General features: G+C 37.8%; 1 protein-coding gene across 5 annotated transcripts in view; it reads right to left on the bottom strand.

The window, feature by feature from the left end:
- elmo1 (engulfment and cell motility 1 (ced-12 homolog, C. elegans)) overlaps window positions 1-24,794 on the bottom strand; it is a 123,133-nt gene that overhangs the window by 50,987 nt on the left and 47,352 nt on the right. For 2 of the 5 annotated variants that reach the window (XM_055219512.2, XM_055219513.2), the window contains exons 3-14: window positions 20,298-20,338; window positions 20,104-20,176; window positions 19,937-19,987; window positions 18,556-18,725; window positions 13,389-13,424; window positions 8,590-8,689; window positions 8,367-8,518; window positions 8,008-8,086; window positions 4,945-4,986; window positions 4,719-4,769; window positions 4,275-4,397; window positions 4,065-4,193 (exon numbers count right to left, since the gene is read on the bottom strand). In XM_055219512.2, the coding sequence (XP_055075487.2) occupies window positions 4,065-4,193; window positions 4,275-4,397; window positions 4,719-4,769; window positions 4,945-4,986; window positions 8,008-8,086; window positions 8,367-8,518; window positions 8,590-8,689; window positions 13,389-13,424; window positions 18,556-18,725; window positions 19,937-19,987; window positions 20,104-20,176; window positions 20,298-20,338 (1,047 nt within the window). The remainder of the gene's footprint in view (window positions 1-4,064; window positions 4,194-4,274; window positions 4,398-4,718; window positions 4,770-4,944; window positions 4,987-8,007; window positions 8,087-8,366; window positions 8,519-8,589; window positions 8,690-13,388; window positions 13,425-18,555; window positions 18,726-19,936; window positions 19,988-20,103; window positions 20,177-20,297; window positions 20,339-24,794) is intronic. The other 3 variants (XM_055219514.2, XM_055219515.2, XM_055219516.2) reach the window with 3 other exon arrangements.

Genomic DNA, 24,794 nt, shown 5'->3' on the forward strand with positions numbered 1-24,794 from the left:
AAAATATAACACAAACGCTTCTAAATCAATAAGATAAACGGACATGAAACACTATTAAGTCTTTCTGTTTACCTAAAAATGCATAAAATAACACTTAATTAAAAAAAATTAATCTCCAAAAGCAGTTGCATGCTTTTTCCAGAACCCAAAGTCAAACTAATTGTGTTAACGCAATTAAAAAGAAATCAATAAATTATAGTACATATTCATTTTGTGTTAGACTAATTAAATATATATACTTATTTCTCTTAATGAGGTATTTTAAATTAATTGAACACAATTTTAATGTGTCATTTCTAAGAAGGGCTTAAATTATTTTTTGAGACTGCTTTGGTTTAATGGGGATTAAAAAAGATGGAGTGGGTGGAATTTTTCATTGTAGGATGGTTGTGTTCACACACTGCCAACACACATTTATGTCCAAACACCGTGTAGTAGTGGATTTTGCATAATAGGTGCCCTTTAAATCAATTTTGAATAGCTAACTGTATATCACGAGTAGGCAACGTCAGTCCTGGAGTGGCAATGTCCTGCAAATTTTAGCCTAATAAAACCTTGCCTACCTGTAGTTTAGATGACTCTTTAGACCTTGATTATATAAAGGTGTGCTTGATTAGAGCTTGAGCTAAACTCTGCAGGAGATCGCCACTTGAGGACCGACGTTGCCTACCCCTGTTGTATATATTAAAAAATTATACATGATACATGCCACTTGCTGAATTAAACATGCACATGGTCAGGTTTAGGGACTTTTCTTTGAAACATTTATCTTAGCATACTGCAAATTGTTTTCAAATTGTATGTGGTAAGCCGTTTGCTAGAATAACATTCCATAACCAATAACATAACCAGAGACAAAGTCCACTGCCAGCACACAGTACTTAAAAATGCATCTGCGGTGAAGGCAGTGGGGACCAATTTCCCATCCGTCAATGTGACAATGTCCTGAAACAGTTGACTTACAGCTCTCATTTGCACACACGGCTGTTTTAACATTCTGTGCAGCTCCCTAACAGTCACAGAGTAAAAGAAATAAACACACTTCTCTTAAATCGCTGCAGAAATGGCATCTGAAAAAACGTGTGTAGTAATGTGAAAAGGTGTTAAAAACTTTAAGTAAGGTCTTATCTATAGGCGACACACGGCACTTTGAAAAGTTTCTTAGAACCTCAGAAGCCCGAAATGGTTTTAGGAACACACGACAACGACACATTTACCTGTTGACCGCAACACTGTCCTCCTTTACTCTTGATTTGGCCTTATTTTACTTCTTTCTTGTTTTACCATTTTCTCAAGCTCTTAACCTGTACAAAGCATTTGATTGTACTTGATTCTCTTTTATAAAACGGCCCGTCCTTCATTCTGATTGGTTGAAACGTGTTCTAAGCTGTGATAAAATACCCCGGTAACCCCGTGGTTCAGACCGCATTATATAAGTAGCACTGTGCCACTGTTGCTACATACCGATTTATGAAAATAAACACCACAGTCTTTATTCATATTTTTCATTTTTCTACAATTGCACAATTAATGGCGATATCCAGATAAATACTTGCTTATCAAGTGTGTATATACTAAAGCAATAAGCCCCGCAAAGCAGTGGTGTTACAGTGCATTTTATAACAGCTAAGAGGGTTTTTCAAACAACGCCCCTTAGCTTTTAAAAAATGCACTGGTAACCAACTGCTTTGCGGGGCTTATTGCTCTAGTATATACACACTGCAAAAAAAGACTTTCATAACTAGGTATTTTTGTCTTGTTTTCAGTACAAATATTTAAAAATTCTTAAAGCAAAATGTATTTTCTTGATAAGCAAGTCGTTTTTAAACAAAAAATATACAATTAAGTGAATTTGTACTTTAAGCAAAAGACAAGCAAAATCCGCCAATGGGGTAAGTGAATTGTTCCTGAATTTTTTTTAATTTAGTGTTTAAGCAAAAGTTCGATATTTTTTATTACCCCAATTTGCAGATTTTGCTCTTTTAAGCACAAATTAAATTACATTTTTTGTTTTTTGTCTAAAAACTAGACTTATTTTCTTAGGTAATTTTGCTCATCAGGAAAATACATCCTAATTTTTTAGATGTTTGTCCTAAGACAACAATACTAAGAAAGAAAGCCATTTTTGCAGTGCAAGTGTGGCTATGGCTTGATCATATAGCTAATACTGTAATTCTCAATAGTGCTTGGTGATAAAAACTTTTTTTGACAATTCAACAATTGCATTTTAACAATTCAATTCAAAAGTTATCCCTTTAAAGTCCCCCTGTTGTCAAAATTAAGTTTTTATTGTTGTTTATATGTCTATGTGGTGTTTTAATAAGACAAACCATGTGCAAATTAATCCAGCAGCAGCTATGTGTCTGGAACTCCTGAATGTGGCAACTATTTACAGATCATTTTCCTACCTAGCCCCTAAGCTCTGAAATGATTTACCAAAAAATTTTCGAGAATCAAACAGTCAATAAATTTACATTTTTCTCAAACAAAGCATTCACATAATTTTTTTCTAGTAAATGTACTTATCCCTCAATAGTTAGCTTGTCCAGAACAAAGCATTCACATAACTCGTCTGGGTAATATACTTATGCCGCAATAGTTAGCCTATCTGGAACCGAGCAGATATTAAACCACAAATATATCTAAGATATTAGATATATCTTATATATCTCTGGCTCTCTCTCAAGGTTTTTTTCCCTACTAGGACTTTTCCCTTCTGACTAAAAAAAGCCAGGAGTTTTTTTCTCCTAGGGTTTTTTCCAACCCCTGGGGAGTCAGCTGACATTGGCTTAACTAGGCACCCTCTTCTATACGTTACATTATTACTACGCTCGCTAGTACGGTTTAATCTTAGCCGCTGTATTTTGCGGCTTCTGTTGTCCATCGATTTTTCTGTGTTTTCTCCTACACTCTAAAAAACAAACGGTGCTATATAGCACCAAAACAGCTGCCCTGGATCGCAACGACAGAAGAACCATTTTTAGTGCCATATAGCACCGGTGAAGCACCAGTGAAGCACCAGTGAAGCACCTGTGTAGAACCATATAGGGGCTATATAGCACCACATATGGTTCTACATAGCACTATATGGTTCTACACAGGTGCTTCACAGGTGCTTCACTGGTGCTTCACCGGTGCTATATGGCACTAAAAATGGTTCTTCTATCGTTACGATCCAAAGCAACTGTTTTGGTGCTATATAGCACCGTTTGTTTTTTTAGAGTGTACATCTATTAATGTAAAGCTTCTTTAAAACAATTAAACAATTGTGAAAAGCGCTATATAAATAAAACTGTATATCTATGGTCCGAGGTTGTGCGATTGACTAGAGGGGACAAATTTGCATATTCATAGACACGTAAATACTAAATTGGGCAAGAATGTAGATTTACATAGGACAAAAACTTTCACATATGCTGTTTTAATGCTTCAAAATGGGTTTTAAGGGATACAATTATCGACTACAGGGGGACTTTAAAAATCACTTAGAGTTGGATTTATGATTATTTTATGTTTTTAAAATTCTACTTTTAAAGATTTTAAGTATTTGATATGACACTATTGTTTTATTGACAACATAGCTTAACATGGCAAGGACTATACATTGTATGCCGCACTAAAATAAATCACTGCTAGATTTACAACATCTACATCAACAACACAATAATAATGAATATATCATAAATATTTGATGCATCGCCCGGATGTGACAGCCTGAAACCTGGTTGACAAGCCCACAAAAGGAAACACGTTACGGTGTCAAAATATGACAGATTGATTGGCAGCACCTTCGCCGGAGCGCGTCTGATGAGGTGAAGGTTTTGCTTCGGAACGGAGAGATTTCTAGATATTATTAACACGAAGGGTGTCAAAACAAATCTTACGAAAGAGCTTCGACTGCTCTGAGGTTATTAATGTGCCATGTAACCCAAATATTTGAATATGACACCCCAGACAGACAGCCACATGAGACATCATGTTTTAAAAAAACAGCAACTACTTCCAATTACTGTCAATTATAAGCTGACAAAATGTGTAATGGTGTAATTTTTCGGGAGACTTACAATGAAGCCCAGCTTTTTATAGTCTCGGGTGTACATAGACTTGCGCTTCTCGATGCTGCCGCTGTTGTTGGACTCGCATTCGACATCAAAAGCGATCCTGCGCAGCTCGAAGATGATGTCCCTCTGAGCCTACGCACACATACACAAATTAAGTCTTTTAATGTATCTGATCAGATCAGTTTTTACATCTATAGCTAGAGGCACACAAACCTGGTCTTGTGGGTCCATCTTTGTCATCATTCGGTCCTCAAGCAGGTTAAAAGTCAAGACTTGATGCACGTAGAGCTGGTGGGCCATCTCATCATTTATGGGTTTGTTGCTTCTGATCACATTACTGAAATGGAGGTAATATGACTGTTATGGAGATCATACAGCATCAAACCTACTTTGAATTTCGACAGCTTTTCCGTGTGATTTTCAGGTCATTCATCATTTAAGATTTTTATGCATTTGGTAGACATTATAATCCAACGCAACTTGTAGGCACACTTCATCAGCTAATGCATGGCATTTAAACCTTAGACTTTCCCTTAGACTGCAACACCCTGCAAAATGTATATTTACTACAGGAACATGATGTTTCTTTCAGACAAAGAGTTACAATTAATTTGCAGAAGGAGGGGAAGTATACTGTAGTATATAGTGAGCACTTACACTGAGGATGATGGAGCGCAGCTGTTTCTGTGCTAGAATATGAGCCATCTCCTACGATCAAAAAACGAAACAGATTCACTTACATTACAAACACATACATCACATAGCCACTTCAAAAGGTGTAGCTTTACAAGCACTATGAATCAGCGAGTAAAAATGAATCAAATATCAGTTAAAACGACACTCATCACCTACAGAGGGTTCAACCCAACAAGAGAGCACTTACTGTTAGAGGACAATCAAAGATGTTCACATTGTCCTCATCAAACTACCATTACGAGCACAGCGAGGGGAAGAAATAATGAGAGAAACAGAGAGAACGAAACAAAAGGAGGACAAGAGAAGAAATAAGAGAGAAAGCAGAGGCATTTCGTTAGTAGCTCAGAAATGAAAAGTCGGCAGATATGCAAACACTGTAAACTGACATGTAGGATATGAGACAGTTACACAATCTCGCTGGGACTCCTTAAACAGATGAGTTAAGTCTGCTCTGGACTACAATGCCACATGAAAGCCAGACTAACAGTACATTCACACGGTGCGACTTAACGCTTGTCTGAAGCATGGCCAACAGCCAATCACAGTGGCCGCTACACATGCTCCAGTCTTCCATAAACGTAATTGCATAAGGCGATCTGATTGGCTGACGCACGCGTTGATGCTTGAAAAGTTGAGAAATGTTGAGCAATGGTACTGACGTGGCGCCAGCGGATCCACAATTCAATTCGGCAAGGCATGACATCACCCATTAAAAGTGAATGGGAAGTGTTAACGCTTACGCAACGTGTGAATGCACCGTAAATGATGCATGTGCAATTACTTAAGCAACTATGTAATTACTAGGAACCACCCTGAACCTATACTTAAGTCCATATAGTTACCTTAGTTTTTTATAAATAATTTTTTAAGTTAACAGTTACAATGGGATGTGTATAGCTTGTGTTCTCTGAAATCATTAAGTTCGAAAAGTAAACCTGACACTTTGTCTTTCATTCTCCAAATGTAGCGTGTTATTTTGCCCATGAATGAAAATTTTGTCATTCTTTACTCACCGTCATGTTGAAAACCAAGAGCTTTCTGAGCCCCCATAGAGAGCAACTTACAACTTTCAAAGCCCAGAAAAGGCAGTAAAGACATAGTTCAAGTAATCGATGGGACTACAGTGACTCAATTTTTTATTTCATAAAGTGACATGTAGGGATGCACCAAAATGATTTTTTCTTGGCCGAAGCGGAATAAAATGAACAACTTGAAAAAACGAACAATTTGTTTTTATTTTCTAATAATTTTGCTAATTTCCTTACCATTGCACAAGTTGGCTTTTCAGAATGTCCCTTTTTACTATTTTTATTTCACATTATTTAACAATGACATTTTTAACATTCCAGTCATTATATAGGGCCTTCTCTGATCAGATAGCTATAGAAAGACTTGTTAAAACTGTTCCATTTACATTCAACCACATAAATGAGTCTTGGCTAAACGGATATTAATCCGATCTTCTATTTCTGCGCAAAAAGCAAATGAACTTCGTGCACGGTCAAGCGCAAGCAAAAGGAGAGAGTTAGAGACGGCGCCAAGATTGCCATAGATGACAGAGGAAAAAGCGCTCAACAAAGTGGTTTAACAAAAAGCTTATTGTTAACAAACGTTTTATTTCTTGTTTAATATAAGCGTGTTTGTCATTGTAGGACTTTACTGGTTTTAGGAAGTATTTATAACATACTGCTGATGCTCTTCCAGGGCTCCAGACTAACTTTTTTCACTAGGAGCACAGTGGCCCCCAACTGAAAATTTGAGGGGCGCAACCAGAAAATTTAGGGGCACACACTGTAAATCAACATGCTATCCAAATACTCACATTTCTATTTATTTCCACTGTATTACTAATAAATACTTTAATGATAGATGTAGAAAGTACAATGTGCCATTTTCAAATTCAGTGTCACATCACAAAAAAAAATCAAAATTTACTGGTTGCATATGTACAACTGGAGGTAAAATTCAGTGGCACACTCTCAAATTTTGGTGGCAGTCTGGAGCCCTGTCTTCGTCGTTCTATGACATGAGATGAAGAGCTAAAGTCTCTCGTTCTCCGTACTTCTGCTTTAAGCAGATACCCAGGATTGCCGCTGCCTTGTCTTTCTCATACGCTGCATGATGTTCAGGATGTCTTGATTTTAAATTAAACTTGTAGTGCTGTATTTTTTCGCATCTTTCTCGGACACTTTAAAATGCTTTTACCAACATGTTTGCTGCATTTGCGCGTCTCTCACTCTGTGCTGGTTACTGTTTGATCGCGTCATCAAAGAACTCATTGTTCGGTAAAATTAATTTGGCTTTTTCACTTGTTTGGCCGAACACCGAAAAAGATTTTTTGCTATTTTCGGCTGAATAATTTCGGGTGCCGAACATTCGGTGCATCCCTTGTGACAAGAATACTTTTTGTGCTCATAAAGTCCGTTTTTGATGCGTATTCATGAAAGCAAAACATGCATGCATTAAACGGCGTCAGCCATAGACATAGAAATATACATAGATGCCCCATTAATGCCTCGCATCTATGGAGTAGTCAAATTAGACATCTATGTAAATATATTTTTAACGATGCACATATATATTATTTAAATGTTTTTTACTGCTTTTTAGGGCATTGAAAGCTGTCTATGGGGGCCTTATTAAGCTCTAGGATTTGGTTTGGTGAATAATTAATGCCAAAATGTTAATACCTGGGTGAACTAATTCTTTAACCCATTTACGGCCGTATAGTTACTGTATATTGCTCTGTACTTTGCTGGGGAAGTGGACATAATGTACTGTAAGTGGACATAATGTAAAATGAAGTGCAACCTGAGATCAGCCAAAGAGACACTCACACACCCACAGACACAAAATAACAAAATTATGGCCATTTATGTGATGTACTTGCATGGTCATTACAACGTTCATTCAGTTCTTACACCGCGTCGAAACCACATGCAACTAAATTGTTTTAGTCATTAATAATTCTAATAACCGTGACAATTTTGATAAAATATGGGTCACAGTTAAGCGTAACATTTACAGTATGATTGTTCGGTATGCAGCTGTGCGGAGCAGGACGAATACTGTGCAAAGATGAAAATCAAGGTATTGTCAAAACGTCTTGACGTGCAGTACTGACAGTGGTGACTAGTTTGAACATGGAAAAGATGCATTTTACATTCTCCTTTAGCACACAGTGTAGCTTAGGCAACAACAAACAAATGGGAAAAGCAAGAAACTATGTTTTGAGTTGCATGTGCTGTACCTGTCTCTTCTCCTCAGGGGCTTTGAGGAACAATGCATTAATCACTGCAACGGTGTACGTCTGAATGTCCTGATCCGTCCTGTTCTCAGAAAAATAAATGAAGAGAAAAGAAACATACAAAGCTGCACCTCACCCAAAAATATACATTTTTGGGATACAGTACAGTATCCAAGTGTAGTCAAACTCCAAAAGTGCACATAATTCAGACAAACGTTAAATATATAAGCTTGGAACAACATGGTGGTAAAAAATACTTGCGTTTTATTTAAATTATTTTATTTTTAATAATACACTGTATCAGTCTAAAACGTATGATTCTACAGTAAACACTATGAAAACAAATCCACTGTGCTTCATACCCTTGCAGATGTGGAATAAGTTGACCAATAGTGATTTCCTGAGCCACCTTCTGGTAGAGATCTTGACTGTTAAGCACCATAGACTCCAGGATGGCCAGAGACCTCTGGAGCACAGCAGTGTCCATAGCAGATTTGCAGACGTAACTGGCGATCTAAAGATGGAGCGAGAATGCATTGAAACATTTGTAAACGAGTTCTTTCCTAAACCCAGTGTGCAACCCACCTTCTTGATGAAAGCCACAGAAAAGGTGTCCCAGGAGACAATGCCATGGTCCATGAGCTCCACAAAGGCCGTCAATGTGAAGGAGAGCAGGTCACCAAAGCTATAAAACACAAGACAACAGCCACTAGCCACGTCTCTACCGCTCACCTGCGCCCAAAAGAAGAGCTAAAGCTTCAGGCTTACAAAGCAACAGGAAGCAAGAAATCAGGTGTAATAACACAGCTGGCGAACATAGAGGACGTCCTTCAGAAGGACAGCGGATGGCAGAGAGTTAACAGCAGGGCGGTTACACTGGCAAAAATGTTTAAAGGTGTCATGCAACTGTTTGCTTGGGATACTGTAGTTATGGTGACTTACTCTTCACAAGGTATTTCCTAATAGTTCACACAAAAAATGATGCAAAAAACTCCTCTTTTTCAACAGGTATCTTCAATTATAATACATTTTTGGTACAGTTATGTGGTTACTCCCTACACTGTAAATAAATGCTGCAGTGCTGCGTGCAAGTTTAATCAAATTGGATATGCAAGTCAATTTAACTTAATATTTTATGTTTTTGACTAGTATATAGTTAAAAACTAGGGATGTAACGGTATTATAAATTTCGTGGTATTGCGGTAGAAGATTTTCTCGGTACCACCGTGGTCACATGATCGGTAAAACGTTATGTCTTCCGGGCAAAACGTGTAGTTTTTTTCCGGTCAAGTAAAGCGAGTGGAGGGACGCGGGAACTACAATTCCCATAATCCCATGCGTGCTACTCTGACGCCTCTCTAGAAGTGGAGCGGCAATGGCGGAAGCAAAAGAAACACGGATTTTAAATCTGATGTGTCGAAAAAGTTCGCGTTCGCTGTGACAAGAAACGAGGAAGGACAAAATGTGATGGACATTCAAAAAACGAGTGAGTAAATCCGTGAATGAGCAGAGTGTGTATGCCGTTTCTGAATAAGAAGGTTGCAGCCTCCTTAGGTCGCATATGCAGGCTGCATCCGTCATTAAACGCCTGGTGTATTTAAGTTAACTGAGTATTACATTCGCAAGTCATAAGCTTGTTACAATAATATACGATTAAATAAGAATAATAGTCAACTTGAAAAATGTTAATATTTTGAAATAAGACGGTCTTCATTACGTATGCAGCCTACAAATGTGACCCATAGAGGCTGCAGACTTCCGATTGGGAAACGCGCCCCTGTATTAAGTGAGCTGACCTCAGCTCTAAGTCCAGCTACAATAAGTAAGCAATTTTCATCTTTTGCTGGGTTGTTTTTGTTTTCAGGAATTGACCCATCTTAAAACCCATCATCTTTTCTTGATTCTACAATCACAACCGTTGCTTTCATAAGAGTACCAAGCATTAGCATTAATATTAATAATAATAAAAACTAGGTCAATTGAGGGAGTCACTCAATTCTTAAAACCTGACTGATTGGGAGTTGTTTAAAGTCGACAAACTAAAATGAAACTTAATTTTTTTGTCCTTTTTATGAAAATTGTAAACACTTCACTACACTTTGTACATTGTAATGTTCAGTCTTGTTTAATAAACACTTATGGGAGTTTTTCCAAGTCTTCATTTGTTTTTTTTTTCTTCCTGCAAATGTTTCAATAATTACCGTACCGTGGGCATCATACCGAAATACTACCGTACCGTGAATTTTTGATACCGTTACATCCCTATTAAAAACAGGTTGAAATTCTTTAATTTAATTTGTTAAGTTGAATAAAAAACAAAACGTATGTTGATATATATATATTTTTTACAGTGTACTGAAAACAAAACAGTTAAAACCAGCCTAAGATCATTACCTGCTTTTAGCTGGTCCCCAGCCGGGTTATAGCTGGTGTAGGGGGTTTAGAGGGGTTTTGGCCACTTTTTAGTTGGCGAGGCTGGTCTTAGCTGGTCAAGCTGACCCACCAGCTTAACCAGACTTGAAGACTATATTGACCAGCTTTGCCAGGCGGGGTGGACCAGTCTAAACTACACTGCAAAACATGATTTAAGAAAAAAAATTCTTAGTAATCTTGTCCTATCCTCAGCAAAAACATCCAAAAATTCTTAAAGGTGCAGTGTGTAAATTCCAGTAGCATCTAGTGGTGCAAACAATGGTTTAGTCCACTGCTCACCCCTCGCTTTTGAAACACATAGAGAAGCTATGGTAGCCGGCACCGGAAAAACATGTCATCGTCGGAGACAACTTAGTAAAAAAATGTGTCCGTAAAAGGCCTTCTGTAGAAAAATGGCGGCACAAAATGGCGACTTCCATGTAAGGGGACCCTCTGTGTATGTAGATAAAAAGGTCTTGTTCTAAAGTAATAAACATATAACGGTTTATTATGAAAGGTCTTTATACACCCCTGATAATATAGTTTTGTATATTATTTTGCATTTCTGTCAAGAGATCCTTCAAAAATTACACACTGCAACTTTAAATCAAGATGCTTTTTCTTGATGAACAAAACGACCCAAGAAAATTTGTGTAGTTTTTAGACCAAACATATCAAATTTGATTTTTAGCATAAAACATGCAAAAAAATCTGCCAATGGGGTAAGCAAATTTTTATTGAATTTTTTTTTATTTAGTGTTTAAGAAAAATTTTCAAGATTTTCTTGCTTACCCTATTGGCTGATTTTTTTTGCTTGTTTTATGCACAAAATCACCCAAATTTGATATTCTTGATCCAAAAACTAGACTTATACCATTAGGTCGCTTTGCTCATCAAGAAAAAGCATCCCAATTTAAGAACTTCCAGATACCTCCACTGAAAACAAGACAAAAACACTAAGGCATCTGTCTCTTGAAAATCATTTTTTGCAGTGTTGCTACTTCCATTATAAACCAGTTTCCAAGCTTTTAGCCGGGTCAAGCTGGTTTTAGCTGGTCTTGCAGCCCTTCCTAGAGTTTCTTGTATAAAAAGAGCTGTCAAGTTTCAATTTTGCAAAATATAAAACAATACTAGTTCAAATAAAATGACACAATTTTCTTTTTTTTTTTTTGGATTTCATTATTTCTTTTAACAAACAGCAACTGTGGCATACCATCAATTACTGATATCTTGCAATATCTATGGTGCGAATATACAATGATGCAACAGATGCTTGTATTTAACCCCAAATATATATTTAGAAGTAATAAAACTAATATTTTAAGTAAAACAACCCTTTAACCCCTTAAATCACTCTACAAACTAATATTGAGAATCCTTATTATGTGACAGCTATGTACAGTATTTCAATGTTTTCCAGAGACGCATTCAGTTGCTTTATATACTGTAAATAATACTGCCCCCTATTGTTACAAATTACTCAGTTCATGCCTTTTCATGGTTTCACAACATAACAAAATAACTGGAACAAAAATGTAACAAAACTAACAACATGAGAATAAAATGCCAGATTTGATTAAGAGAAATAGTAGCAGGCTAATAAGCCAATTAGGAAAACATAAAACAGAAACAAACAGAATAATCAAATATGATTGGCTTAATATGAAAGATGCCTGTACATGACATGTGTTGAGGGCTTATTTGAGTGCAAAAGGAAGTTAATACAGCACAAGTTAGACCTTAGAAAGACATTAGCTTACAACAGCAATCCATAAATGTATCATTGGGGACAGAAAGCTTTTGCAGCTGGAATTGGGCAGAGTCCTATGAAAAACATTACTACTGAGATATCTCTTACCCTAGGCTTATTTGGTGTTTAATAAATATAATGCAAATCAGCATTACAAAATCACAACAATATAATCAGTTTTGAAGTAGAAAATTAACTTTGAGTTGAAAATTTGAACTCATGTGTAAGTGGTTTCTACACACTGCAAAAATGACTTTTTTTAGTATTTTCGTCTTGTTTTCAGTAAAAATATTTAAAAATTCTCAAATCAAGCTGAATCTTCTTGATGAGCAAAACGACAGAAAAATAAGTCTAGTCTCTAGACCAAAAACATCAAACTTAAGTGATTTTGTGCATACAAATCTGCCAATGGGTAAGCAAAAAAAATCCTGAAAATTTTCTTAAACTCTAAATTCAAGAAAATTTCAAGAAAAATTTGCTTACCCCATTGGCAGATTTTTTTTGCTTGTTTTATGCACAAAATCACTTAAATTTGATATTTTTGGTCCAAAATTTTTACTTTCTTGGGTCGTTCTGCTCATCAAGAAAAAGCATCTTAATTTAAGAATATTTAGATATTTTTACTGAAAACAAGACAAAAATACCAAGATTTTTTTCTTGAAATTTTTTTTTTGCAGTGTAAAGAAGATTGTGTGAAAATATAACCTTAATGTGTGAAAATATAACCTTAATATCTTTAATATTGCCTGAGTAAGGTCATGTCAAAGATTGAAATCCATGCGAAATCAAACTTTGATGCTCCTAATCTCATTACTAGAGACGTTTTATCCTGGATTTCACAGACAGCGTTACTTATTGTAAATGTGATTCATTTGTGTTCAGCAATTGTCGTGGGGTACTTGCAACAAGTTATTTTTAGCAAAAAAATTACAAAAAGTGAAACAAAAAAGATTCCCGAAAAGGTCCCAAGTTGGTTAATACAAAGCTACCCCCATAAAGCACCAAAGTTGCCCAATACCACATGCAAAAGAAAGAAAGCTCATGGAAAAATCCAAAATAAAAAAAAAACATTAGAAAATGGTGACTGCAGCAGTTTCCAAGTGTTCCCATCAGTTTGATTGGTTTTGAGCACTGAGGCCAGAGCCCGATCATGCAGAGACTCGGCCCGGAGATTAGTGGGTAAGAGACAGGGGGGTTATCCAGCTCAGGGGGAAGGGCTTACCAGGGCTTCATTATCTTCTGTAGTTTCTGATACCGTCTGAAAAGATTTAAAAACTTTAACGTCAGGGAAACAGAAACACTTACATGGTCAGGGTCCGACTATTCCTTATTATCAGACCCCTATTATGTCAATTTTTTAAAAAAACTGTGGAAAACACATTGTTATGGTTAAAACAATGTACATTTTGTATCACACACAGTGAGGCACGAGCTGAGAGGAAACACATCTTTATGAAACAAGACATTTAAAACCCATTGAGAGAGACAAAGCATGCAAAGCAAAACATTGGGAAAAGCATACTGCAATGCATTTAATACATGTGCCTAACTCGCTGAGGTGGCAACAAGAAAGTATAAAGGATTACTTGGAGCATCTATTATAAATCACCATGTTGCATTCATTTATAATATACAGTATGATTAAAACACAACTCCTGTCAGCAGGGCTATGATCTACAGTGACGCATTGCAAAACCCATAGGCACATTATGACCCAATGACTTGCACTGTATTAAATATAACAGCCTGGTCAGTGTCGCACCGCACAAAAGTAATGCCACTGTAACCAATAGTGTTCATGTAGTTATGTGTCCTTAAAGGGATAGTTCGCCCAAAAATGAAAATTCGGTCACTCTCATGTTGTTACAAACCTGTACACATTTTTTTGTTCTGATGAACACGAAAGATTTTGAGGATGATTTGTAACCAAACCAATCATGAGCCCCATTCACTTCCATAGTAGGAAAAAGGAATACTGTGGAATACCCAATCGGTTTGGTTACACACATTCTTTAAAATATCTTCCTTCCAGAACAAAGAAATGTAAACAGGTTTGTAACAACATGAGAGTAAGAAAATGAATAAGAATCTTAATTTTTTGTGAACTTTCCCTTTAACATTGTGAGACCCTTAAAGAATGAAGATTTGCTGGTTAAGTTTAACTTGTTCTCTTATCAAGCAAAATATCAATCTGCAATATCAATAGATACATCACACGTGGTATTATATTATAGCAAAGCGGATTTTGCTGGGTTTTTCATAACCTTGAAAAAGCCCAAAACGTTGCTTTTGTAGTGCGTGACCAGTAGAGGGAGCTATATCATAAACCATTGAATCCTCCAGCCGGCTACATTTGTGCCTTATGATGTAATCGAGACCAGACCTCGAGTACTCGCCGAGCAGCCTCAAGAGTGCCGTCATGCTCAAGTCTTCTGAATAATCATCACCGGTCAGTGGCTCACAGGAATCCAATGGCGAGAATTTGAGACAGTGTGTGTCTGTGTGCAAACGCGTGTCCGCTTGGATTCTCGATGGTATGAAAAGACTGCGCAGAAAGCCACATATGGGCTCTTTGAGGTCAGGAGCTGTTGACACAGAGCTGCTTTATATAAAACATAACCATGGGATAGATTTCCATGGTCAGATCTCTAGCATACCGAGATGTTGAATCTGCTCGGTTGCCGGCCCTGAGCTGTGCTAAGTAAAAACGCAGCTATTGATTCAGAGAGTTAAAACCAGCATCCCCACGGCAACTTAAATTTACCCAGCCAGCACAGCACCGTGGGGAAAAGAGCGCCGCTGCTTGCGTAAGAAAAGTAATGAGGCAATTCAGATTCATCTGCATGGAGTTTGAAAAGAGCTGTCGGACTTTGACAACCTTCCTCAATTAAGCAAGGGTAGACATAATTGGGTTAACTTAATGTAACAGGAAACAAAAGCATGAGGGCCTGAGCGTGTGCAAATTGTCTCTGAGCTCATCTGAGGTCCAACAGCTGAAAGTGGAGGGTGCTGAGGCAAAATGACGTAAAGCATTTTTCTTTTGTGATTCGAAATGGGAAACAGGATCTGCAACATGAAGAAATGTAGGGCAGTTATGCTACGTTCCAGACAACTCAGATTAAGGATCCAGAAAAATAAATCATCCAGGGTCGCATCTGGTGCTCACAACCAAAACTATGGGTGCTCCAGAAGGAAAACAAAATATGAAAAAATGCTAAGTGGATCCTGGTGTTAGGCAAGAAAATCCACATCCTTGTCTTATAATAAAGGCTTTTTTACCCTTTGAACTAAGTGCCTGGATGTGGATGTTTTTGCCCCACATCAGGATTCACTTTCCATTTCAGATACATCCACCTAAACTTAAAAACTATCTCTGAAACAACACTCTTTGTTATAACTAAACATAAAATGTTTTGATGTTAATTAATAATTTGTAACATTAATGTTTTAATGCTACTAAATACTTTTAATGTAACTTCATTGAGACGTTTTGAGGTGGGAAACATCATAAATCCTAATGATCTGGAACTGGAACACAGCATTATTTGATCTATTGGAAATTGAATGGATCAGATTGGAGCAATATGTTTGGAGAGAAGGGATTTAAAAATAATGATGTAAGCCATATTTTGTTTGCTAGTTAAACTAGTAGTAGATTCATAAGATAAGACAAACATTTTTTTTCCTCATGTACTCCCTTAATTCTTATTCCTTGTCTCTAAATATGTTTCTCTTTCCCCATTCTCCCTACAGGTTCCTCCCTACATGTTTCCTTCCTACATGTTTCTCTTATCCCCATTTCTCCCTACATGTTTTTCACAGTCCCGTGTCTCTCATTCGGGTTTCTCCCTACATGTTTTTCTCATTCCTGTTCCTCCCTACATGGTTTTCCCATCCCCGTTTCTCCCTACATGTTTCTCTCATCCCCGTTTTTTCCTTCATGTTTCTCCCATCCCCGTTTCTCCCTACATGTTTCTCCCATCCCAGTTCTCCCTAGATGTTTTTCCCATTCCCGTTTCTCCCATTCGGGTTTTTCCAATTCCTGTTCTTCCCTACATGGTTTTTCCCATGCCCGTCTCTCCCTACATGTTTCTCACATCCTGTTCCTCCCTACATGGTTTTTCCCATGCCCGTCTCTCCCTACATGTCTCTCCCATCCCATTTCTCCCTACATGTTTCTACCATCTCGTTTCTCCTTACATGTTTCTCCCATCCCAGTTTCTCCCTACATGTTTTACCCATTCCTGGTTCTCTCATTCGGGTTTCTCCTACATGTTTTCCCACTCCCGTTTCTTTCTACATGTTTTTCCCAATCCTGTTTCTCCTTACATGTTTCTCCCATCCCAGTTCTCCCTACATGTTTTTACCATCCCCGTTTCTCCCTAAATGTTTTTCCCATTCCTGTTCATCCATTCATGGTTTTTCCCATCCCCATTTCCCCGACATGTTTCTCCCTACATGTTTCTACCATCCCGCTTCTCCTTACATGTTTCTCCCATCCCGCTTCTCCCTACATGTTTTTCCCAATCCTGTTTCTCCTTACATGTTTCTCCCATCCCAGTTCTCCCTACATGTTTTTCCCATCCCCGTTTCTCCCTACATGTTTTTCCCATTCCTGTTCATCCATTCATGGTTTTTCCCATCCCCATTTCCCTGACATGTTTCTCCCTACATGTTTCTACCATCCCGTTTCTCCTTACATGTTTCTCCCATCCCGCTTCTCCCTACATGTTTTTCCCATCCCTGTTTCTTCCTACATGTTTCTCCCATCCCGTTTCTTCTTACACGTTTCTCTCATCCCCAGTTCCCCCCTACACGTTTCTCCCTTCCCAGTTCCCCCTACATGTTTCTCTCATCCTGTTTCTCTTATCCCGTTTCTCCCTACATGTTTTTCCCAATCCTGTTTCCCTTACATGTTTCTCCCATCCCCGTTTCTCCTTATATGTTTCTCCCATCCCAGTTCTCCCTACATGTTTTTCCCATCCCTGTTTCTCCCTACATGTTTTTCACTTTCCTGTTCATCTATTCATGGTTTTTCCCATCCCCGTTTCTCCCGACATGTTTTTCCCTACATGTTTCTACCATCCCGTTTCTCCCTACATGTTTCTCCCATCCCGCTTCTCCCTACATGTTTTTCCCATACCCGTTTCTTCCTACATGTTTCTCCCATCCCGTTTCTTCCTACACGTTTCTCTTATCCCCAGTTCCCCCTACACCTTTCTCCCATCCCAGTTCCCCCTACATGTTTCTCTCATCCTGTTTCTCCCTACATGTTTCTCTCATCCCGTTTCTCCCTACATGTTTCTCCCATCCCATTTCTCCCTACATGTTGTTCCCATCCCCGTTTCTCCCTACATGTTTTACCCTTTAATGTTTCTCCAATTCAGGTTTCTCCTACATGTTTTTCCCATTACCCCTTCTCCCATTCGGGTTTCTCATACATGTTTTACCCATTTCTGTTTCTCCCTACATGCTTTTTCCATTACTGTTTATACCATTCGGGTTTCTCTTACATGTTTTTCCCATTCCTGTTTCTCCCATTCGGGTTTCTCATACATGTTTTACACATTCCTGTTCATCCATACATGGTTTTTCCCATCCCCGTTTCTGCCTACATGTTTCTCCCATCCCATTTCTCCCTACATGTTGTTCCCATCCCCGTTTCTCCCTACATGTTTTACACATTCCTGTTCATCCATACATGGTTTTTCCCATCCCCGTTTCTGCCTACATGTTTCTCTCATACCCGTTTCTCCCTACATGTTTCTATCTTTCTCTCTATCTCTCTCTCTCTGCACAACTCTCTGATTCAGCACGATTCAGCATATCGTCTTTCGCCAGTTTAACCTTCACCTAAGACCACACGGCTAAGAAGGGAATGATATCTATTCTGGTCATTTATTATTTATAAGATATCAATAATAAATATGAATACAAAATATATGGCCATTTTATCTTTATTTGACACTCCAGTGCAAACATACAGGGAGACGTGAGTTTGGGAAAAAAGTAAAGACCTTGAAACCAGGCCTCTTACTTGGGTCAACTGTAAAGCTAAAATGACCAAAATACTGTCCACAGGGCCATGGCTCCAACGCTGCTGTGTGGTGTTGTGCCTGAGCCGGGCAGACTGCTGTGTGTTATCTTTTACTCTATTTCTGTATTGTTTTGTCAATTTAAAGTTCGCTTGCATGTCCAATTAAGTTATTTTACATCTTATGACTTATAAACAACATCTCAGAATCTCACAGGACATCTACAGGATTCACGGCAAGTACAGTGCAAGTCACTGGGTCTTGATTTTAATCGTCTCAGCCCTGCTAAGAGGACAAACCTATGTAAAACAGACAGAAAGAAATGCAAACAGAAAAAGAAAAACAGTTACTTACTCAGTACCGCTCTCCACCATCTGCGTGAGAAGTGAGATGCCATCTAGGTTGATGAACTCCTGAGCGAAGGTGATGTCCCGTGAAGAATTGGCCAGTTCCTTCAGACCGTCCAGCTTTATGTCCATGCTGGACGACTGGATGCGTTCGTGCAGCTGCAGGGCCATCTGGGCCTGTTACCATGACCACAGAAGAGGCGTGTTAATGAAAGTGTGAGAGATCGTCATTTAGGAGGTCAGGCCTTTAGGCACACGACATGGAGAAGTAGGCAAGACAGGACTCACTAGATCACTAATCTGAAATTATTCCCTCACCACTGCAAACGTATGAAGCATGTGTATGGTTTTAATGTTACAGTATGTATCTATTAGGGTCCACTTGGTTTTGGAGTCTTGATATATGATTTTGGTAGATTAATCCAATAGGTCATTATGTAAATTATGTTTTAGTAAAAAGAGAGAATGAGAGAATGTGAGAGAACGTTGTTGAGTTTAGGCAAGATGGAGGTGAAATTAATGTTACTGTTACTTTAATCTTGTATATAATTCATCTCTGTGCACACAGAAAGGATGAAATAAATAAATGATATACAGTTATAAAAACTGTCAGCATTCAGAGAGTTTGATTCATGCATTATTCATTGTTTGTCTTGTCCAATATATGATGTACAATGCATTGCTGCAATTTATATACACACACTTCCTCTCCAGACTGTTAAATATTGAAATATGTTTCACAGCTACATTAAAGACAAAGAGAGAAGTAAATAGAAATAAACTAATTTTGCAATCTTTGATGGAAATCAACACTGCATTATACACATGCAAATTATATACAAAGAAGCAAGTGCTGTTTCCAAACCTGTTCAAACCATACAAAGCATTGATAGCTGTTAAATATCAGTGGAGCCTGGTGCTAAACATCACAGGAAGACACACAGTCATTGTTGCCATTATGCCAGAGGGGACGGTTTCAAATGTCACAGACATCAGCTTTAAATATCACCATCCCCAAACCACATATTCAGACGGGTCATCTGAAGATCAGCTACGGAAATTATCATTCTGATGTAATGTATATAAAACCCCACCATGGTTTATAACCAAGAGCCAAATCTGACCCAGAAGACGCATACGAACATTCTCTGTAACCAGCAAAAGAAAAAAGGAGTGACAATATCGATGAGATTTCCGTCTCGACCGGTCACGCAAGACGCTTGACACCTCAGGAAGCTTTTTTAACTGTGAACTTTGACCCCTCACATCTGAAGGATTACAGGACCCAGCTGGACTGAGAGGGGCTTCAAGGGATCAATGCAGGTCTCTCCTGCCGATAAAGCCCTCACAGATGTGACCAAGAAAGAATATGCTAATTTGTTACTTACAGCAGATGTAATAAGCCGTAGAATGGATCCGTTTTTGATGTTGTTGCGATTCTGGGTTAAAAAGATAAAAGGGAACAAGGTTTTCTTACAGATCAATATGAGGTACCTTCTGAAATGACTGAGTTTAGTAATAAGCATCCTCTTGAGATCTGATGTTTGTTTCAAACCTTTTCGGTGATGTAGAAGTTAGTAGCGTCTGCATTCTGTAAAGCATAGTTTTCAGGACCAGGCAAGTTCCACCTAGAGAGGAAAGATTCAGGAAAACATGAGACATTTGATATTCTGTGATGCCTGTTGCCATAAAACAAAAATTAGGATTTTGCATGAAACTAAAAGAATCGTGAACATTAATGTTACTTACCCCTCACAGACTTCTTTAATGATGGCTGAGAGAGGCTTTTTCTGCGGAAAATCATTAAAAGAAATAAATGAAACAAAAATACTGTTACCCTTCCAGTACTGAATATTATATTTGATTTTCTTACAGATACTAAGCAGGACTAATTTAATCTTTTTAGTGACAACTAATCTGTTCCAAAGTTGAGTTTAATCAAGTGTTTCTGGAGGGCACCTGTTCTTCATATTTTAGTTCCCTACTCCAAACAAATGCTGACCCTAATATTTAAATAACCCTGAACAACTTGATTAGCAGGTTCAGGTGTGTTTAATAGGTGTTGGAGCTGAAATCTGGAGGATAAAACGATAATGTCCGTTCGGTAAGTGATCGATAACGTTTACGTACTGTGCATAACACTGCGCAAGCACTTTTGGATGCCGCACGCGCTCTTGGTTTACAATCACAATGTAGGTTAGACTTGAAAAAGTGAAGTAAGTTTAGGCATGTTATTAATTTATTAGTAGGGCCCTATGATTTGATATGATAACGCGGACAGAATCACGGAATCCAAATGCATGGAAACATTTTCCTTTTGTTTAATGTTGGACGTGCAAGCAGGTTCGGAACACAGCAGACAAAATGGGTACAGAATACTGCACTTTCTTTCAGCGTCCGCCCAGTGGCGCGCGCACACGTCTGCACAGATATAAAAGTATTAGAGATGCTCCGATCAGCATTTTTGGGGCCGATCACCAAGATCATGATCTGCCGATCAGTGCCGATCACGAATGGCAGTAGAATGGGAATCTTTTATCTATAATCTAGCAGAGTTTGCCTCATTTGTAGAAATGAAACTAACTATAAATTAGGTATATTATTGTTTTAATAGAGAATCAAATAAATAAGCACAACAAATATTTCTTCTTGCAAATAGAAATGTAATATGCCTTTAAAAAGGTTTATGTCGGTTAAAAGTAATTAAAATAAAACACTTCACAGTCTTTACTGTATGAATTAAATATACACGCATTCGTATGAAGTACAAAAGTTCATCACTGATGAGCAGAGAGTAATTTTATTGAGAGATAAATTAGGATACTGTAGCTTTAAGACGTGGGAGAGATCGTTCTCTTCACGTGCACTGATGACCGGCTGCTGTGCGTGTATGCGTGCAAGAGCAGCTGTGAGAAAAATGGAAGATTAAATCTTCAAAACTTTAAAACGAATGCAAGTAATAAACTTTCAGCATGAGGATGCAATTGTCTGCGATAGATACGTGTTGTATACGATGTTTGATAGGGATGTGAAGACGCATCGCGCTGAGGACCGGAGCGCGTCCTCATAGAAAATATGCACGCAGATAGAGAAATCCAAATCTGCACGTCACACATGAGCAATGGGTTACAAAATGCTCGCACTGTGTAAAATGGCCTCTAATCGCAGCCGCATCAGGAACGCTATGATGACAGAAGTAAACAGAAAGATCGGCTCATGAAATCGGCAAATTTAGCGAGTGCCGATTGCGTCATTTAATGCCGTTATCGGCCGATTGCGATCGGCGGCCGATCGATCGGAGCATCCCTAAAAAGTATACTTACAGGACATTCACAAATTTAGGAAAGCTGAGAAAAAACAGTGTATTAGTGTGCGACTGTGCGTTCCCACAGCAACGCAACACTCTGGAAATCTAAATTCAGCGTGTATAGCTTGTATATGTATAACACACGCGTATTCAGTAAACTACGTTTTATTTCTTGTTTAAGTAAACAGAAACAGCTGGATGTTTATTGCTATATTGAAACTTAAAACAGTCTGTCTTGGATCTTAAAGTGACGGTAGCCTGTTGCTTTCTGTGTCAAAAATGTTAATTTCATAACAAATATATTTACATTTAATACAGATGCCTGAAAAGTAAAACAAGATTTTAGTATTTTTGTTTGTCATGTTCTGAATAAAAAGTAGTTTAAAACCATAATGAACTTTCTGGTTTTTACAACTTTCATTCAGGAGCAAAAAGCTGCTAAAGATTTGTCATTTATCATGATAATTATCGATACGACTGATATGGAAAACATTTTTGTGATAATTTTTTGGCCATATCGCCCAGCCCTACATCCGATGAAACTATCTATAGTCCAATGAACTAGTCTAAACAAAAATATTTTTGTGTCTGTTTGTCCTTGTCTTTTAGCTCTATGTCCCATGCTAGTGTGCCTCTTAAAGTAGATCTTAGGGTGTTTTTACATTTAGATCAATTGAGCCCTCCAAACGCTCTCGGAGCAGTTCAGTGTGTATATGTGAACAAACCAAGTGATCTCAGATGCCCTAATGCTACGTACACACCAAACGCGGGGCATCGCATTACTTGCTCTAGATTTTCAACATGGGCAAAGACACGTTTGAGGCAAATAGTGCGTGTTTTCGCGGCAAAAGCTTTGCATGTTTGTAAACAGCGGTGTGAAGTGTTGTAGTTTTAAACTGTGATTTTCATGGATCCGGTGTTCTGTCAAAGTCTGTTTCCCTTTAGTGTAATGTTTCTTATAGCGTTTTCATCACGTTACGTTTATTTTTTAGATAAATAAAAAATTTAAATGGCTTGGCAACTGATGTGTGTGCATGTGCATGTATGTAATGTATATGTGTTGTTCTTTATTGAGAAATCAATTATTTTTCCATTATAAATCACTAAAGTGCATATAAAAAGCAATACCATCATGTATTCTATATAAAAATATTTATTTAATATTTCATCATTGTTTCGGTTTTTCTTCCTTATATTTATAGCCTATGTGTTTGTTCTAAAACTATTATAAAACTATTATGTTTACATACAAATTAATAAGCAAAGGCCTGTTTATATATTAATAACACTTTACATCGTGTGTGTGTGTGCTATATTTATTAAGTATGTAAACATAATTTTAGAACAAACAGGAAGAACACAAGCTGAGATATTACGTAAAAAGAAATAATAGGAAACAGAAAAATTATGAAATATTTAAAGCTCACGTAACACACGCTGTTTCTGCATTTCTGATATCAATCTGGAGTACCTATAGAGTAGTATGACATCCTTTATATCTCTGAAGAGTCTTTAGTTTAATCAGATTTATAAAAGAGATATTAGCTTTAACGAATCTTTCCGATAACGTACGAAAAAATGAAGAAGGAGGAGTTATAACACGGGAGGAGCGAGTACGAGTCATGCAACACTATACAACACTTATAACGTATGATTCACTACATGTTCGTGTCATTTATATAATATACACGCGCCTATTTCCAACATAAGACAGAAGTCTTACTTACCACGTGTAACTCGTCATGACCCGGTTCTGAAAATCCACCGCATCAAACACACACGCAAAACTCCGCTGCTAATCCGGATAATAAACTATATCCATTGTTTCCATAAGGCTGGATGTCTTCTCCTTACATCCAAAAACACACTTCTTGTTGTGCCATTGTTGACTTTTGAAATTAAACAAAGCTGAGTGGCGTGATAAGCTGTTAGCAAGCTCTAGCGTCTCCCGCTGACTGACGGCAGGGCGGGGTTTTCCGGGGGAAGTTTTCCGGCGGAAGCCCATATAAAGAAGTGATACGTATCGAAAACCCCTGAAACGTCAGTTAGAACCGTAATCGAAAAAAATTAGCCGAAACTTGTACGAACCCTGGCGAAGTGCATTCGGCACAGAAATACTCTGTAACACGCCCAACTGCATTTTTGACACTTTGCCTACGTTTAGCATGAGGAAACAACTCTATAACTGTGTTAATAAGTCAGAATGCTTGAAATACCATTAAACCCCCCCTTTAATAAATGATGATATTATTGCTTTTTCAGTATAAAAAAATTCAAATCTTTAATCTTTCTAAATAAATTATAAACGTAATGTGTTGAAATTGCTATAAGAAACACATAGAGGGATCAGACTTCGACAGAACACCGGACATCTTCTCTACTTACTTTCTATTCTAATTATTAATAGATTTCCAGATAATTTCATCACCCCAATCTGTCCATTTAATGGCTTATTGCAACCATAAACACCTACGTTTATCTTCAAATGGTGTCTTCGACAACGGTATACTATAAAAAGGAAGCCCATCCTTTTTTGGCATTCCTATTCTGACCCTCAACAGCACAACAAGACATTTTCTAGTGAGTTATATTGCTCGTTTCACTTGTGTGTAATTAATTTCCACTGTTTTTCTGCCACCACACTCCGCGCGCAGCCTGCAGTGACCTAACTGTGACGTCTACTCGCAAAAGGTCTATAGTTTATTTTAAAAGAACCAAACCCAGTTCACTTAAAAGTGAACCAGAAACAGAACTAGCCACATGTGACCTGCTCAGTCTGTCTGGTGTTTACAATATAGTGGACTCAAAAAAGGACCCAGTCCTTTTTTGTTCCTTTTCAGAACTGAAGTGATCTCGGACCCTTTCTTGTTCACATCACAAAAGAACTCAGAACCCAGCTTTCCGTGCAGCAGTTGATTTTGATACATGTCAAAACGACA

This window comes from Misgurnus anguillicaudatus, chromosome 20 (genome assembly GCF_027580225.2).
Source record: "Misgurnus anguillicaudatus chromosome 20, ASM2758022v2, whole genome shotgun sequence".
Lineage (NCBI taxonomy): Eukaryota > Metazoa > Chordata > Actinopteri > Cypriniformes > Cobitidae > Misgurnus > Misgurnus anguillicaudatus.